The 20,376-nt window shown below is 33.5% G+C and overlaps 1 protein-coding gene across 5 annotated transcripts in view; it reads right to left on the reverse strand.

Annotated features, from left to right (window-relative positions):
* LOC108564288 (zinc finger protein ush) overlaps positions 1–20,376 on the reverse strand; it is a 103,600-nt gene that overhangs the window by 28,308 nt on the left and 54,916 nt on the right. Inside the window, exon 1 of one of the 5 annotated variants that reach the window (XM_017923337.1) lies at positions 4,590–4,843. The exons of 3 other annotated variants lie outside the window; for them this stretch is intronic. Coding sequence is in view for 1 of the 2 variants with exons in the window: in XM_017923295.1 (XP_017778784.1) it covers positions 2,691–2,793 (103 nt within the window). In the remaining variant the exon portion in view is untranslated. Of the gene's footprint in view, positions 1–2,690; positions 2,867–4,589; positions 4,844–20,376 lie in introns of those variants that run through there. One more of the 5 variants, XM_017923295.1, reaches the window with a different exon arrangement.

Here is a 20,376-nt window from a genome sequence, read left to right on the forward strand (position 1 = left end):
TTTTTTTTAAACGAAAACAATATAATTTAGACTAGAATAGATAAGAATGGTTACGGTTGATAGCGTATATTCAATAATACAATTTATTTCTAATAATAGAAAATTGTGCAAGTAGTAATAATTAATCATTACTAATAACACTCATGTTTGTCATAATCTTTAATAGTGTATTATTTTCAAGTTCTATAATATACAGTAAAACCTATTTTAAAGAAAACCGCATAAAAAAGAACCGCACAAAAATAGGTTCTATTGTACTATTTGGCATCATAAAAATCAAATTTATATCGTTTCTTGAAATCATTTTCTTTAAGATCCAAAATTGACAATTGGATCTACACATATGGAACATAAAGTGTTAAATCATTTAAGTATTTCATTCCGATAGCTTTTAAAATGTGATTTATTGTACATAATCAATAATGGAGTAAATCTATGCCATAACATAAGAAATTGTAATATTTTAATGATGTAATACTTGTTGGCATAAAGAGATGTAGAACGTCTGAAAGGAAAGTAGTAAGAATCTGAAGTTGTAAAGAGGGGTTGGGTTGTGTAGGTGGTATAAGTGTTATCTATCGGCACCAGCGTAATCAGAATTACATGAAGAACCCGGGCAGGCGGCGGGCGACGGAGGAGCCCACAATGATTTATTATTTTTATCTCCCGTTCGGCGAAAAAAAAAAGAAGGAGAAGAGAGGCGCTGCAGATTACCTGGGCCCTAATGATCCGCCATTAGGAACTCAGAAGCCGAAAAAGTCTAATCGTCGGCGAAGGGGAGAGTATAACCTCCCCGCACCATCCACCGCCACCAACAAATTCACATACTCACATACAACGCATTCTTCCGGCACCGTCGATGGCAAGAATAATTAGACCTCGACCTACCGAAAGTCGTTCGTATCCAACGAAAAGTCGCTCCCATTCTTCATAGATATCACATTATCTGATACAGGGCGCTGTATGCATGCCTGTATATAGATCATACCACAATGCCTCGGCGAAAATGATTACAGGAGATGTTCCTTCCTCCACGAGAGATCACGCCAACTCATGTCGTAAACGTGAATCACACCCTGCCGGTTCTTGCATAACGCACACACAAACCGCACAACCCCTCTTGATTTATACCGCGACTCGTCGCTAATATACAAGCTACACAAAGTGTATATAAATATGCAGAAGATGCCGAGGAACCTTGAGCAATTTATAAAAATTTCATCTTATCGTCCCTTAGGTAATTTATGTACGAGAAAAGAACACCCCCACAAGAAATCAATCACATAATTACCGTTACACTTTAAACACCTACTAGAGAATTACTTGATAAAGTAAGTACAAAAATCAAGTACACATTACAAATACATTAGTACATTTCAATTGTAGCAAAACTAATCAATCAAAACGCTTAAAACTTAAAGTTTAATTAAACTTACATTTAATTCTAAACTATTAATACTTATCTAATAATCTTATCAAATTTAATTATAAATTAAAATTGTGCAAAAAAAAATGGATTCCGCCACCTCCGAATGAGAAATTCGATGCCGTGCTAACAAAGAGTTAACTTTTCACTTTGTAAATAATAACAATCAGTTTCCCATACAATCACGGAATTTTCGCTTTCGTCGTCCGGTCCGGTCGTGCGCCGCAGATTAGCTTTCGCCTGCAATTTTTTTTTTATTATTTTAAACTTAATTTATTCATTGATAAGTGCAAGTTTCAGTGGTATTTTTATTTCTGCAATTAATATCGAAGGCATTTATCAACCATGACATCTATTGCTATATAAATGTATTGTGATTATTCGCATTTACATAATACCTTCGAGATTCCAATCGTTCAGAGTATTTATGCACCCCATAAAATTTTATAACGTGCTTGTAGTAAGGTTCGCATTTTTAAATTTTCCACTTCTTTATGAACCGTACAAACCGCACTCACAGTATTATAATATTGATTGCTTCTCATTTCATTCAGCATTAATTGAACTACTATAAATCACGTAATCCTATTGCTAAATTAACATCTTTCTTATAATTATTTATTTGTCATTTATTTTACAATTTGTATATTCAGCAATATAAATAAAATATGAAAAATCAAGATAATGATCAAATTTCTTGAATAGCAACATTTTCATTACAAATTTGTATCGGCTCTAATTTGGAACATTGCGATATTGCTGAATATACGCATTAAAAATAAATATAATATGTTGAATATATTTGATATCTGGTTTGGTTTTGTTGGTTTTTGAACGTGCAATTGTGATAAAGTGGTGGGAAGTTGCAATTTCGCTTCCATCGGTAAGAAATCAGTTGATCAAATATTTGGATGATACACAAACGCACGCAGATAGAGAGTCGCGATATGAGGACATCAAAATATTGACTATTGAGGAAGATATCCGTTTCAATTCTAGATAACTGTCGCCCGTTGTAAAGCGATATGAAAATATTTGAAAAAAAAACACAGTATATTCACGATTTTTATATGCACTATGTATCTTATAAGATCTTATTGTTATCATTAAATAATTTATCGTTTCGACTGATTGGTATCTTTTGTAATCAAATAATCTAAAAGTACGTAACAATCAGATGATGATCAAAGATTTTGAGGTGCCGGTTGATTCCGGGGGTAACCGGTTTTATGGATTTATTGGTTTAATTTTTTCTTGTTCTTACCCGAATCTCGGAACTTCTCCAGCGTTGAATAATATCTCCGAAGGATTAGCTTGGATGGGAAATAGGGCGCAGCGGTGCAGTACGCTTTCATTTCGACGGCCATATCGAGTGTAATTTGTGTTTTCGTTTTTCTTTAATTCACATTACACATAATCAACTATCACCGAAGCACTGAAACAGCAGAACTGGCATCGCTTTGCATACGCGACCGTCGCGAACGATATCGCAAGAACAACTAATAATCACTAAACTCTAGGTGTCTTATATCTCTCACGCTCTTATCTCCCGTAACTGTATACTCTCCAACTTTGATATCGTGTTAGATAACTGATAAAGGAAAACTTTACGACGGTGTACTTGCGAATATGATTGTTTGAGTCGACTTTGAAACTGAAATATGTTATAAAAATATGTTACACAAATCCATCGTAGACTGACTGCTCGCTCCTCTTATCGATGCTTTGGCTTTAGAGTACGAGTTCCGTTTTCGGCGAGCGCTCATTATCTAACTATACTAATAATAGATTTATCAACCGTTTTTACACAAACTTCCTATTTACCTAATCTCTCGTTGATTACTATCAGTTGTACCACAAACAATGCTAATGCTGATTTACATTTGATGTTGTAACGCACTTATTTAATAACCAGTTTTTCATACAATGCTTCATATGATAACTCTTGCTCTTGTTAATATGATCTAAAGTCTAAATTGTGGGGTTTCCCCAGAAATCATAAATACGAGTGCAAAACATGATGTATTCAATATTTTTAGATAATATATAACTTAATAAAGTTATACGTATTTCATTTTCTTTGCTATTTAACCTCAGATAACGAAGTTTCGCTTAACGCATACTATTTGTTAATCATATACAAATTTAATAGACACGATTAAAGCATCATATATCTGTTCAATAAGAGCAAATCAAAGTAAAGCAATGAAGATGTATTATGTAACAAACATCTTTGCATATCCATTGGCGAAATATTTAATTATCGTCGAGCAATAAATTTTAAAATAACTTTTATCGTGTCGATTCGATCTGCGTATAAAACGAAAGTATGTGAAACTCGTAATTATCTTCTCATTTTTTTTTTGGTCGAGCCAATTATCGCCTTATCTAAAAAAATATAATAATAAACTTTTGAGGAATTCATTAAGAGCACGAAATAAAATAAACAAAAACAAGTTTTAAAAGTAGATGTAATTAATTGGAGCAAGCACAGATTGAAATTCACTTTTAAATTACATTAATTGTTTATTAAGTAGTGTTGAAGTTAATTATTTATTGAATTCTTGCTATTATTATTTAATTTAAATTGATGTATTGTATAATACATTGCATTGTCAATATTAAATAAAACACGTGAAATTTATAATCTTTTCATTATTTCAGTAATCATATAAAGTTTTACATTTAAATTAATCTAAAACTAAAGTAAATTTTAAGTATTTTATTTGGTATGATCTAAAAAATATTTTTTTTAATTAATGTAAGTAAAATGTTCTTGTTAGATTTTAGAAGCATCAATATTACGTGACATTGTCCTCGTATTTAATCTATGCGTTTGCAAACATTATAAAAAAAAAGGTATTCACAGATCTGTAATCAGGTAGTCCCACCCAATTTATACACCCCAGAGTCGCAGACTGTTCATTTAAGTTAATGTAATTAGGGTAAAATAATCAACTGAATGTAAAAGTTAATATTTAGTAAGCCTGGATAATATTACACAAGTCTCGGTAATTGCATGAAGTTTATAATAAACGAATCTGTTTACTATTTAGTTTTACGAATGTAAACGGAAAATGTATGTATGTATGTTTCAAAACATTATTAATATTAAATTGGCTGAGACATATAAGCAAAGTCGTGTTTTATAAATAAAACTAACCTTTGACAGCAGATAATAATGTACGTTAGAATCCGAAACGGCATTAGTTGCTGCACACACTTTTTTCCTGCACTTCTTCTGCTGAACGTTATCAGGAGCAATTAAACTAACTGTACCTCTTGTGTGAAGAGAGAACACCGACTCGCACGAACGAAACAATTCAACTGAAGGTCGGTAACTTAAGACGATGCAGTTAGATTCTAAGGTCATGTCCAGATCTCACAAAACAAAAATGATAATCGAAACAGACAAAAAGAAAACAAAAGATGCAGTAACACCGCAACAGATAACTAAACATCACTTATCGCATATCCAAATTAGTTGCCAATAAAATTTACATGGAAACTTTCCGTTCGATATTGCTTACAAACTAAAATATATTTTGAAAAAATAAAAATAAAGTAATGTTTCGACAATAAAACAAAACAAAAATAAAATCAAACTGTGATAAGGATGCGTCTATTTATAAATACAATGATAACGAGAGTTTGTGGCGTTCACAAACAGATGTCACAGCAAGTGCCGACTCGAAAACAAAGGATACGCGGAAACAATCTTAATTTGATGTCTTAATTAGTGGTTACAGTGGTGCAGTCTAACTAACAATATAATGATGAGATGTGTTAAAGCATATGCACACACATGTTCCATCTTTTCATGTATTATCATTCAGAACCTCTTCTCGCTGCTTTCTTTTCAAAATTTTAATAGGCATTAAAATTGTTAGACAAGCGTAGATTCCCTATCATAATGAAGTTTGAAGTAAATGAGGAGATCACAGATAAAATAATCCCAGCAGTTGAGGCATTGTTGTTTATCTGATCACACTGACGTGACGGTTATCTCGCACTTAATCTTATCCAGTTACCATCTGCGGATGATTAAAAATATTAAAAAATTAAAAAGAAGGAACACAGTCATACTATAATATACATATGTCTGGATGCGTTGTGTGTGTGTGTGTAGTATCGGTTTGAAAATCAACAGTGCATGTTAAATATTCATTCTGTAGAGAAAACGCAGGTAATATTTCAGAAAAAATAAAAGTGAACTACAGAACTATTAAAAACAAAACAACGGATAAACACACGGCTACTGCGCAATTAATTAAGCGATGTGTAATTAAGGTAGCATCCTTGGTAGCATTCATGGACTGAACGCAACGATTGTTTCTTCTGCTTCAGTAGTTCCTTTAAAATGTTATTTAATAAATCGCATCCAGGATAGTTCCGAGATCGGGGATGATGATAATCGGAGCCACTCAACTAGCTGGTCTAGTGTATAATTAATGTGGTATGTCAAATCTCACTTAGTGGAGGAATATAACAAAAAGTGTGGACTCTGCGTCAGCCTTATCAGCGGCTCCTAATTACTAACGTTAACTCGGTCTAACCCTCTTCTGGCGTTTCTGATAAGGGCGCATCAAAAAACACGCGACACACAAACTGACCAGAACTGCTTTAAATATACACTAAATCTAATTAAAGTTGATTAAACTCCTATGTATGTATTGCGCGGAATAAAGGGATGGACAACGTAAAAAACTATATCTAATTAAATCAACTACGAGGAAGAATGTCAAGGTTTACGCTAACTTAATACCTGCTAATTAGAGCGCATTGGCGAAATGGCTATATTTAATAATACGTTCAGAAAATAATGAGGTATAACACATAGATTTTTCAAGGAAATATAAAACGATAAAGTGATTTAAATTTTTTAACAAAATAACATTAAATTGAATTGTTGCAAATGGCTACTGAATATAGGTATAAAGAAAATATAAAACTCTAAATTTTAAAGTCCATGTAAATTTGTATCATGTAAATTAAATTAGTAAATTGACAAACAAAAAAAATTACGAAAATATTTTGAAAAATGTTGGTATCGGATCACCAAATCAAGAATGTTGCTTAACTATAATAATTTGTCAAATGTGTTTTTTTTTTTAATATATTTTAGTGATTTTAAATGATTGAAATAAAATTGTGTGAATGTATTGTGATTTATTGTTAATAATGTGCATAAATAAAAAGAATTAGAAGTATTGAAAAGGGTTTATGGGTTCGGATATAAATTTATCGTGTGTAAAAGAACGTTTTCAATTTGTAGAGGTATTAAACCAGTAATATTTAAGTCACTAACAGGCCTTCGAGGACCGAACTACAAGCCACCTACATGGCAAGATAGCATCTAAGAACTGGTCCAGGCCAAATTATGAACCCGTAAACATTAAAATAAACAAGCACAAATGGTGATCCCGTCGGAGCGATAACGGCGGAGAGCCTTTCTCTCCCCCTCCTCGATGCAAGATGCAGACTTCATATTAAAAAATATATATATATGAAGCGAGCAACCACCAATTTCGCTCTTGAGGAAAGCTTTATTTTCCAATTATTATGCGGCATGATTTATGCTCGCCTTTATCTGAGACCACTAATGGGTCATTACATCTTTTACTACAAAACTAAATAAGAAACAATAAGCGACGGACTAGTTTGCATTGTATAATTAATGTGAAGTTACGGCCACACCTCTTCGCCCGCAAGAACCTAGCATTAGTATGTCAAACAACTTAATCTAACTCGACACGCCAATCCTACGTACACTTCAATTTATTCAGAATCGAATCGATATCCAAACTACTTAACTAACGCTTATTTAGAATGCGTGGATTAATTAAGCATTTGCATAAATTATTAGACAAATCTATATATACACGTTCACACATTCGAACCTATCTTAACAATCTGTATCCATTCTCTATATGCGCAATGAATTAACAGGTTTAACAACAATTATTTTTTGATACCAAAATAAAATCAATTTCAACACATCTTGAAAAGCGTTTCTTTGTTTTTTTTTACATTTATTATCGAGAAATGCTATCCGTTTCCTCTTTATAATTTTTGAATCAATTCGTGCACCATAACTCATTGCAGAAATAGTATTTAATTTATATAAGTGCCTCGGGCATGTTTGTTAGGCGTATCACACGATACACTTAATAAACAACCTGTTATTATAAGATATATCAGTTAATATTTATTATGTTAATTGCGGATGCAATTATGGTATTCAATAATTCATGTGTGTTTTTTCGCGTTTTTCGTACATTTTTTTTTTCGAGTGTCGTCGATATTCTCTAAAGTCGCGGTTTATCTGTGGAATATCAAGTGGGGTGTGTATTTTTAACGTTCGACACTTTTGTCTCTAATAAAAGTCGGTCACGTGTGATCGAGTGAGTGACATATCGCGCGTTACCAGCCATTCTGCATTCGGCGCGATGACACCGACTGTTCGGGGGTGTTGGATGGTGGAGGATGAAGGGCGGGTGTGTTAGGTAGGTGACATCGCCGCCGCCACCCCTCGTACCGTTTGAACCCCCTTCGACCCCGCTCGCACCACCACCCCCTCGTCTCCCACTGGCGCTCTGGTGCTTATCAGTATGACGCAAGGCGACCACCGACTATCGGAGTTCGGCAGGCAGTAGCCCTACAGAGCCGACCATCCGTGCGGAAAAATGATAGGACGCTCCTGTCTACCACCATTAGAAATATAATAATGAAAGAGGCACCCGAACTTGTCCTCTATTTAAAACTATGAATCCACCCATGCAAAACATCCCATTCCTATTCACAGATTCTTACAAACTTCAACAACCTAAATTAAAAAAAAAATCAATATTGCATTTCCTTGTTGTAACAATAAGAACAACACCTTTTTAAAGCTCTTAAAGAATAAGTAAAACCTCGTTTCTTTTTTTTCTATGTATCTATATAATCTGTTACTTAAAAAGTATCATCATTTGCAAGTTATATTTCACAATTGGAAAAACAAGAAGTGATTTGAACTGGATATACTTTTCCATTGACTTAGATCTATCATGAAAATAGGAAAGCATCTAATTTAATGTTTAATGTGGTTTATTGAAAACATTGTAACATTTTTATATATGTAAAAGGAAATTAATAGCAGCAAAATAATATTTGAAATCAGAACTACTAAGTCGGCATTTCCATTTTACCGTGTTATTATGCTTAGCTTTGTCGTTTATGCGAGTAAAATGATATACTTATCACATCCACACATAAGATTAGATAAAAGTTATAATCAAAAGATAGAAAAGGGCCGGAAACAGCAAGATGTGTAAACGCAACTTATATATACATTTGAAATTATTTATAACTGCAAAATTATAATAAATTTATTTGTATTTCTAGTAGTTGATGGAAGGTTGATATATGGATAACAAAAAGAAAGCTAGATGCACATTCACCCTTGTGCCATCCGCGTCTGCAACCGCTGCGATAAAGTATTCATACAGATGAATAAGTGAGATCGCGACAAAACCTGCCGCATTCTCGGAAATGTCAATTCTGTACGTTATTTGATTCACTGCCAATTCATGCACGCCGAATTTAACATCGCGCGATTGAGTTGTGCTCCTCGTCCTCCACCACCTCTCGCCATCCACACAAAACCCACCCCCCTCTCGCTCCGTCCTGCCGCCCCGCACATTCTTTCTCCACCCGAGATGACGATAACGAATTATTCCCTTTTTCCTTTTTTCCCGAACTCCTCCCTCCAAACCCCCTCCCGCTCCTAAGAAGATAACAGATAAATAATGTTCACCATGATAATATCCATTTACTTCAACGATAACCGCCTCCTTCAAAAAGCTCTTATCAATCATTTCTACTTCCATTCATTCAGTTCTGATATAAAATTTTTCCTTTTTCCTAAAATAGTGCTCTTGCAAAGAACCGTATTTTACTTTAAGCAACACATTAATGAAACATAAAGTAAAATACTTTAATGAACCTGAGTTTCAGCATATTGCTGTATTTTCATTATGACTACATACTTTACATATTTTTCATTATTTACATAATATTCTCAAAATGATACCAATAAAATTAAAGAAATTATTAATTAATAAATAACGAGAGATTAACATTTTATATGATTATCATTAAATTACCATTATAAAAAAAATATACCTCTTCAATTTTAGTAAAAGAAATAGTGATTGTTGTCGATATAAACACAGTAAATGCTATTCAAAATGTTATTATATATTTCAATGATATTATATTCTAAAGTCATTCAATTCAAAGGAATGATTAAGTGTTTGCAGACATAGTCCACCAGGTGTGTAAGCGTAACTGGTTTATACATGGATAAAGGAAGTACAGAATAAAAAAGGTTATGCATGGTATGTGCTATGAACAATTCCATTCAGCATTTCAAAATATCTATTGTACATCAATAAACTCAACAATACTTTAGCAATTTATACAACTGAGAGTAACAAAACATACAGGTAATATATATATATAAAAAGTAGAAATATGATTTCTACTAATTTAAAAATTAAATAAAAGATTAGAGAATTTTCTGTTTTAATATAAGTTGTAAAGTTCTTTTTTTTTAACTAAAAATGTTCTTCATTGGATTGTGTTTTTGTATACCCGTTAGAAAAAGTGTTCAAGGTTTATGTGAATATCATCAGATGTATTAGAAGGTAAACAAAAGGGTGGAATTTTGGTGTATCAGATTGTTGATGAAGGTGATGTGCGACTAGATTGAGTGTGTAAAAAAAAAGTTGTTATGTATATGTAGGGCATTAATAATTCAAAGCGCAAAATATGAAAGTTGAAAAAGGCACCGCCTCTGAGTTGAAATAAATGCATTCCTTTAATGAAATTTATGAGCAGGAATTATTAATAATGAAATTCTTGGGTCGCATAAAATTGAAAATTATCAATGCGTCCAGATCGGAGGCAGCGAGTAAAATGGTCCATGCGGATTGTCCGTTTTGGACTCCTTTTTATTCTTCTCGTCGTCTTCGTCCTTCTACTCCATCTCCACCTCCTTCCTCCATAGTCTTATTTTTCTTATTCTCCTGTTCATTTTGTTCTGTTTCTTGGTTTGTTTTTCGTTTTGGTGCGGTGAAAAGAAAGCAAGAGCAGTGAGAGAGGATGCAAAAGAATTTCGAGATCGGTATCGGCGCGCTCGCCACGCCACGAAAACAAACAAAACCCAACATTGGATGGGTCGATGCTGTGGGCCCGTTTCCGCCCATCGTGTACGGATCGCGATCACTCTCAGACAGATGGTTTATATAGAATGGTAACGCGAAACGCTTATCTATATCCCCCCGACTCAATTCTCCGAATAAATGATTACCTGAATTTCGAGAAATATTGTCAGTGATATCGCCTTCATTATCGAAACGGAATAAAAAATAAAATTAAGAGTGCAGGAATGAGAAGTAGGAGAAGAAGGCAGAGAAAGAGTAAGAGACGAGTGGTCGGGGAGGCGATGGAGTCGAACGCCAAGAAGAGAAAGCGTGTGGTAATAAAGGAGGAATCGAATGGACATAGATAGATGGAAGGGCTCTTAGTCATAGCCTCTGATCGCATTACCGGATGGTAATTGAATATTAATACAACTTGGAGTGAAGTTGCTGCACAGTCAATGGCACTCGACGGTTGGGGATGTCGCTTCCGTTTGATTTTAGCGCTTGTTAAGACCACCCCAATACAAACGCGTGCTTCGCAGAATGTACCTCCATCCACATCATATTACTCGCGCACTTCCTTTACATTTTCTTCTTTACAGCACTTAACACTTCAAAGGAAACATTACATTTCTTTCCTCCCTTCAAGAACCACTCAATCACAATTCATATATCCTTACAATATACACCTTGTTAATAAACGTATTAATAATATATTTTAATATTTATTGTACACATTTATTACATGAAAATTTTCTATATGTTTTATTTAGTAGTAATAATAATTCAACATTAGAGGATTGACAATTGATTGCAAGATTCGCAATTCTATTTTGCAAATGTACAAAAGATTATTTGAAATGAACTTTTGCTTAATAACAAAAGAAACAATTGCACTTGAAATAAGTAGTCGGACGAATCGTTATCAGTACATTACGATGCATGTATGTAAATCGTGAAGCAATAAAGTTGAACCTATCCTAATTTTCATACGCGAATAACAAATTCCGGTAGGAAAGGCCGTCACAAAAGTCCAAAAGATAACAATGCACGTTTATTTTAATACGGTTTTTATATTTATATTTTTGTTGTTGTCGTTGTTGCTTTTTATTTATAAATACTTTTTCGTTTCATGTTTTATGTGTAGATGCGTTATCTATGGTACGCGCGTTTGCATGAAAACAGCGAAAGATAATACAAGTAGATACAAATACAAATACACACATATATATATATTTATATAATATAATTTGATAACAAATGGAAACTATTATGCAGCGATTCCGAGGGAAAATTGATAAAACTAATTGCAAAAAGGGGGTGTGTATCCGATGACGGGTTGGAAAACGGGGGGGTTGTTTGGGGGGATGGCACGAGGAGCAAATCAATGCGATCTGGTGGCCATGTCTTAAACGCAAAAGAGGCCGAACAAAAGGCCGTATAACGTTCATGAGCTTTTTGCAGTGCAGATTTCGAAAGCATTCAAGCTGAATCCAACAGATGAACGACTATAGATTACATTATATACCCGATTTATCTTTTATTTCCAGCGCGAGTGCATTCTCAGCTTCAGGCATTGTTAGTCTTTCTCACCCACTATTGTTTTCAGGTAAATCATATTTTAATTTTCTGATACTTGAACACAATCCCCTTTCGACGCCGTTTCATTTTACTGTTACCAACGACGGACGATCACATTTATTTATACCACCAGAAACATCATTTTCAGCGAGTGCTCTCACTCAAAATTTACAATGCCTCCACACTAATAGAATCCTATTATCTTTCTTTTAATTAACAGAAAAGAAGCAAACGCGAACGAACGTTTTCCATTCGCGCCTTATCTCCATCCACCTACAGAATTAATCGGTTATGAATACATAAAATAAAATCCAATTAAAACTTTACTATTTAGATGCTAAATCCTTATCGTAACCAATAATAATAAAAATCACCTATAACAATTTCATATATATTCATATATAATTTTTAAAACAGTTTTAATTATAGATGTGAATCATTTCGATTTTTTTCCCATAGCTGTAGTATTCCAGCGTGGAATTGAATTTGGTTTGGTGGAATAATGAGGGGTCTGTTGAAATGTTTTGTATTAAGTTAAGGACGTAGATGTATGTATGCGAGTCTCACAAATAACATTGGCATCGTCGTCCGGCGCAGAAAAACGAACCTTTCGTGTAAGGAATACACCACACTGATTCTTGTATGTGTCTGGTAGATTGGTTATCTCCCGACTGTATTTTGTACGTACAGAAATATCATTGTTTTGTGTACAGATCACAGATAACCGAGCGCTCTCTTCAATACCATCCACTTATTTTAACCAATTGCGTTCTATTTTGCGCGCGAGAGTGGCCTGGCAAAGAACAGGCGCAACCGACGACAACATCAACAACAACAAGAAAAAAGTATCTTGTAATACATTCACCTATATATGGAATCGTTAAAAACAAATTTATTTCACTTAAATACAGTCCGAGCGTTACATTAATGCTTTGCATAATGTATTGCTGATATAAATTAATACACCTACTGTTATAACAATAAAATAGATAAATGATCTGCAACTTTGAATACAAACTTTATTGCAGTCACGATAATTAAGAATATTTATAGGAAAATAAACACCGTATTCAATAATATTATGAAAGGTTAACACTAACTGCAGGCTTCGATTTTAATAATAAATTATATCATTTAAAATACATAAATAATGATTTCTAATGAAACATAAAGAACAATCGTAGGTTTTGTCTATAGAAATAATATTAACAATTAGCATTCATACAATAGCGGATATTTTCAAATTCAAATATTATTCTACTCTTTTTCAATCAAATTACCAATTTCAGGAAAGAGAATTACAAAATTTCAGAAAATATTAGTTATTAGATAATTAGAAATTATTGATGTAGTGACGAGTAAGTTATTAATAAGATTCTAATATGGAAAAACGATATGCATCATTGTAAAGTAAATAATATTGATCTTTAACCATTTTATAATTATTAATAATAAAATATTTATATTTTTTTATTAATTAACGAAGTATAGAATTATGCAACGATTGAAAGCAGAAATGACCACCGTAGTAGATTTCAAGTAATTACTCTTGTTCAACGTCATTCATAATTAATGTAAGAGAGAGTTATCATTTGCAAAATCTATGTAGAACGTAATAATATTTCTGTTCTCGACTTACTAAAGCTGATACCCAACAATTCGCTTATAATTTGCAATGTATCACTCATTAAGGGCATAAAATCTATTTCAATAAAATTAAATTATTAATTAAAAGTTAGTAGTAGTGATAAAAATAAAATAAAAAATAAACACAAACATGTCTCACTCGCCACAATCATACCAAACGACTGCAGAACAGAGGCACAAGATTATTTTCGTTTGGATTGAGTTTTAATTTTTTTTAATAATTTTTTTTAATAATTACTAATTGGCGCATCAAGATTATTTAGTCTTTTAAATTTGTGATAAAACGGGTTATTCTAGCAAATATTTTTTACTTATTTATTATTCAACTTAGTAAACCATTCCGATAGTAACCTCAACACTCGTTGCTTAACTTTCGTTAGCTGTCAACCATCAATATCAAATAGATGAAGCCTGTTCAAATAAAATGAATACGATACAAAAAAAAAGTCGTGAATGGATATTGACTTGGTTGAAAATAAACAATCGTTGCCGTTTTCATTGAATGTACTGTGAGAGTAAAATGGAGTACGTCATTGGAGTGTAATGATAATTTGAAAGTTTCAATCAGCACCGTTGGCTCGTAGTGATAGGTCCATTGTTCGACCTCGGTAGTGCACGATTACTGATCGGACTGCATAATAAGAGCGATACATTCGTAATCAGATTAGGAATGATAAATTGTTTGAAGAGTTAATAGATATCTCTGTGCGTTCTCACGACGTCGTTCGCCTCCCATTAAAAAAACGTTAACGAAATTCCCCTAAACACGTCAAAAAAGGAATCTTCATCCGATCGAAGACATCCTCCATCCAAATCAAGGGCGAAATGAAAATTTTTAATAAGACGAACACGCAGTTATATTGAATCTCCCCATTCGCGTTTAATCTGATTGACGAAAACAAAAATGAACGAAGGAACGAACTTAATAATAACACGAAATCCTATTTAAGATGAATTCGAAGGATAAAGTACTGAAATAGATATTTTAAAACGCAATACTATCATGATTTCTTTTTATTATTCTTATATATATATTATATTTTTTTTTTTCGAAAGGCGCACATTTCCTCGCCGTTAATAAACTTAAAACGTCTAACAATAGACAGGCCAGGCCCTCTTGATTCGTACAGCTGATACACACTGCATTGTGTTTTATTGATTAATATTTTAGTTTGGCTGAATGTAATATGCCGTTGCTGTAATTTTATTTCAATAGATCACAACCGGATAAAAACATATTAAATATTGTGTACACGAACTTTTATACCGACCAATATTTCATCCAGCCAATCAACTCAACAAATAAGCGACAATGATTATTACTTGAAATTATCGCAGCAACTTTTTCGTTAGCTCTAAGTGATGCTTGTATTCGCGCAGTGTTATAGATGATAACCGAAAATAAAAGAAGCATCTGGCACATAATTATTCATCGGGGTTGACACTTGGCATGCAACGAAACCTTGAAGAAAATTGACTTATCGTCAAATCTGAACGTAAATAGTCTGCGCTCGGTTATCAGACGCGATACGCCGACTGCATCAGCGTTAAGCCAAACAAAACTTTGCCCAACGTTCCGACGATAACCCGATAATTAATGGAAAAAAGTCCCGATTGATATACATGCCTTCTTAGTCGGTGCTCTCTCTACCCTGTATATTATTCCCCGCATAAAACCGTATATTTATTGGACCGCCGTATACATAAGTTGATTGCACGTCTGAAAATATCAAGATATCAAGTTACGGGGAAAAGCATGAGATTTCAATCAGAGATAAGGCGGGAGCTCGTAGCCTATCGTTAAGGCATTACGGAGGATGCCCATTTCACAGAGAACAAACAGACTGCCATAACATTATTTGAATTATAGTCCAACGATGCCTTAAGAGGCCAACAATTTTCTACGCAGAAACAGTGGCCGATTCAACTTCAACCAAAATACTTATATTCTTCACTAGTACTATGTGACCACCCAAAATCTATCTTTCAGATTGTCTCAAACAACAAAAAAAACTCACCTTTCAATTTGCTTTGCGTTTGCAAAATATGTAAGAACATTATCACAACACATAAAAATGCTGATTAGTTGTTTATAGAGAGATTACACTATGAAGAATGGACTTTATCCGTCTCCTAACTGTGAAAAGCGAGAGAAAACTGGAGTACGGTAGATCGCCTTTTATGCATTTGAAAGCTAAGCTTGATCATCTATCTGGATTCTGGTTAACGGAGAAAATTCCAGGATACTACGCATATTTTTTTATTATTTCAAATGAAATACAAAGCTGTACAAGAATGTTATCGTATCTATTAAATTTGGAAAACTAAATTGAAATTTTTATATGCAGATAAATGTTATAAGGGAATTATCAAACGCCATCATTTATAATAGTCTAGGAAATATATATATTTATTTACTATAATTTTAATTAACGTAATTATTATTGATATAAATAAAAAAATACATTAAATAAGGATGTATGATGTATACATTACTAGGTGTTGAAGACAGCAACATTATGCAGGTAAATCGTGTAGTAAAACACTTAAAGCTGATGCATTCCATGCTTTATTTCTTATAATATTAAGCTCGGAGATAGGAGGAGGCATGGCGCTAATCGAGAGTAGCGTGTATACTAGTTACTTTATATGGTCCTTATAGAGGCACGTTCTTAATTCGATTTTATTTTTGTTTTCTTTGCAGCGTTCTTCTGTCGTAATGTGTTACATAATGGGCCGTCTTTAATTTAATTTGCATGCACTCGGGGAACGGTTGCAAGTCCGTTATCTTCGTAGTCGAGCGCTCCCACATAGTTTGTATTTTGTCAAGAAGTAATCCGGTTGATGCGAGCGAGGATAAGTGCGGGTGACGGCATGTTTAGCGGCGTTAAGGGTGAGACTAACGCGGGGAAATGACGTGTAAGCAGCGCGTTCGGAATCACAATGAGACTATTACTACCTTGTCAGACGCGTCGATCTTCATTATGTCTTCAGGCCGGCCCGGACCGTGTTTTATATTAATAACAGCAACCAACCAAAGGCCATGCAAGAACAAAAAACGGCCATATGGTCAATCAGAAACTGCCTTTGTCCCAACAGATACGTGCAGATCGAGGATGACATCGGGCAAGGATTGGTCCCGGCTCGAAAATAAAGAGGGAATTCTTCTGGCTCGAATCTATATAGGTATACGCGTTCACACACTTTCGAGAGAAAGAGAGAGATCTGGATTACGATCGCGGGTTTACGCGGAACAAGCCTTGCCTTTGTTTCTAAAATAAAAACGAATGTGTTTGTCATTAGGATAGGGACATTAAAAGAAACAACGTAGTCTGATTACATAACAATACTCAAATCCATCAACCTTATAATAAAGATATATATCTTACAAGTAAAACTTTAATAGAGCAAAAAATGATTACATCACAATAGTAAAAAAACTAATAATGAAATACATTAATTAAAATAATTGTTTCTTTTATTATGATCATTAATTATGAAAATAAAATATCCTGAATTTGAAATAGATTCAAAAGGTTTGCCACATAAGAAATTACCTAATTGGTATATACATTTATACATCTTGTGATAAGAATATTATATAAGAATTAGAGCAAAATGTATTATTCCATCAAATAAAAAATCATTAATTTAGAAGCAGAATTGTTTTCATAGATGAAATAAAAATGATATTTGAATTATTAATATATTAAAGTTCAAATATTTTATCAAATACCAATAAGATTTTAATGAAATTTTGGACTTATAAATTATTATTTGCCACATAAGAAATTACCTAATTGGTATATAAATCTATACATCTTGTGATAAGAATATTATATAAGAATTAGAGCAAAATGTATTATTCCATCAAATAAAAAATCATTAATTTGGAAGCAGAATTGTTTTCATAGATGAAATAAAAATGATATTTGAATTATTAATATATTAAAGTTCAAATATTTTATCAAATACCAATAAGATTATAATGAAATTTTGGACTTATTAATAATTTATAAATTCATGATAAATAGTTATTTTTTTAAATTATTTCTTAAAGAAATTAGATTCAATAAATTTGAATCAAAACGTCCTAATTTTATGTATATTTTATTAATATTTTCAAACTTTTAAATATTGATAACAGAATGATGTTGAATACAATATTTTTTGTACATAATATTAAAAAGGATGTGGAAAGTGATACAGATATGAAGTGAATTGTTTTTATCGAAATGAAAAGGAAGGAAGGAGTATAAGTAACAAGTAAGAACACAACAGTGGTGTCCTTTCATTTGGCGTATATAGAAGAACGCAATTTCCAGACTTTATAGATTGAAACCGTCGGTGGTGATAAGAGGGCCCCGGCATTTAAGCTGAGTTTGTTTATCAGTTAGGGGCTGATTGATGAGCACTGATAACGGTTGGCCCGACGCTTATCGAATGCATGCATCGCTGCCGCCCCGCAGTACTGCCAACCCCCTCAGCCCCAGCCATGCACCTTATCACTTCAGATCGAGCTATTTGGCCTCTATGGAACTGATCCTATCGTATTAACTAGCTCGGTCGGCCCAGTCCAGATTATATCGCCTCGACACTGGGAACTTATACTTTTCATACCACGCACCACTCATAAATCAATGCAACACCTTCACTTGTGTATACACACCATATTGTTCATATGACCCCAAACACCACCTCCGCTCTCCCGCCGACCGTACCATATCTCCACAACATCACTACAAGCCATTGACATTTCAGGTGCAAACAGCCAATTTCACTTCACTTTCACTAAATCTACCATAAAAACTCCCGCCGCATTCCTTATCTCCGAATATCACACTTCACTTCGGACCCGGACCTACTCATTCGCATCGTTCTCCACCTAATAATCATCTTAAACTAATTAAAATTGCCATAATCAAAAGAGCAATAACAAAACAAGTTTCGTTTCGGATAAGAATCACGGTGCATTAAAAAATAGGTTACATAATTTGAAAAGAAAAAGCATACATTATTTGCAAAAAAAAAAAACCGCTATTTTTTTTTTGTTATCTTAAATTATGAATCGAAGTGCATTTCTCGGATCCGAATAAATTTGCCATTATAACAGAGTGTATTTAAATAATACACTTTTATGTAACCCGCCCTTAACGTGTTCCAGCTGAACTACCTGCACAATTATAGACCACAACAAACAAAGGACTTATTTTTTTTTATCGAATCTGTATACGATTGAGAAACGAAGAGCTCGTATTACGAGAGAAAATAAATTAAAAAACAAGAGTATGCTCGAATTTAACAGTTGTTGTTCCTCTGATAAATTGCCCGTGTTTTGTTGTTTTCAACACAAAACACTTGACCGCGTGATTTATCGGTGACGTGTTAGAGCCCATAAATTTTCTACTCACCATAACAATCAACCTAAATCAGCAAATTATAAAGATGAACAGGAAACTCACCTGAAACCAGAAAAAAAAATAGTAAAAAATAGTATAAATATTTGTTTGCGCTGATAAATGCATATATAAATAGCCGATTTACATTTCGAAATTAGTTGTGTATGTAACGAGGTGATCCGTGATGCTTTTATTGGTTGGGGAAAACTGGTTTGAATTGGGGTGAGAAATAGTCGGAGCCGTTTTGCATGAGACGAAGAAGGAATACTAGTATGAAAAGCGCGCAATCTGGAATCTCTTGACGTACAGAGAGAGGAGTACAGAGGAGAGAAGAGAAGAGTATCCGGTTAATTTCGCAATCGAAACACATATAGCTTTTATTTGGTGAATGTATTCAGACATGTTAGGGCCACCTGGGCAGCACGCTGGAATTCAAACAGACCGAAGTGTAGTGTGGTGGATCGAGTGTAAGAGAGAGAGAGGAGTATACTTTGCCATCATGAAGACGGCAAAGATATGATCGCCCTCCATTTCACACTATCTCTTCGATCGCTCGGGTTCCTATCGGTAAAAGCATCTTATCTTCGCAAACGTTGCTGGAGCCGGTATATACGACCCCGTATCGTTGATCTGCCAACTATTGTCTGTCTCTCCAAAGGGACGAAAAACATGTATGTATGTATGTATATTTATCATTATATCAAAAGATGAACCAACCTAATTTATTCTAAATGCAATTCAAATACATTTAAACGTTATCAGCCAATAAAAAAATAACGTTCATCTAAGAAAAGTACAGTCTACGAGATACTTGCCAAGTAACTTTTCAAATGTAATAGTCATTAAAGGCATATATATAGCATATTAGACGTGGTACGTACTAAATATCGTAATAATATTAATAATAGTCCTTGATTTGCATAGGACAATTTACTTGCTGAATTGTAGGCAATACTGACATCAAGTATTCTTATTTGACAGGCTATAAACTATTTAAATGTCTGATAGACTGCGGCCAATAACCCTTAGTGTATGTATGAGCTTGTATTATTATTATACTTTTTGAAAGTTATTGTAAGTATACATAAACACAATAAAAATGTTGGAGTATTGATGATGTTAATGTTCATTGATG

Source organism: Nicrophorus vespilloides, unplaced genomic scaffold (genome assembly GCF_001412225.1).
Source record: "Nicrophorus vespilloides isolate i.1.1-1 unplaced genomic scaffold, Nicve_v1.0, whole genome shotgun sequence".
Classification (NCBI taxonomy): domain Eukaryota; kingdom Metazoa; phylum Arthropoda; class Insecta; order Coleoptera; family Silphidae; genus Nicrophorus; species Nicrophorus vespilloides.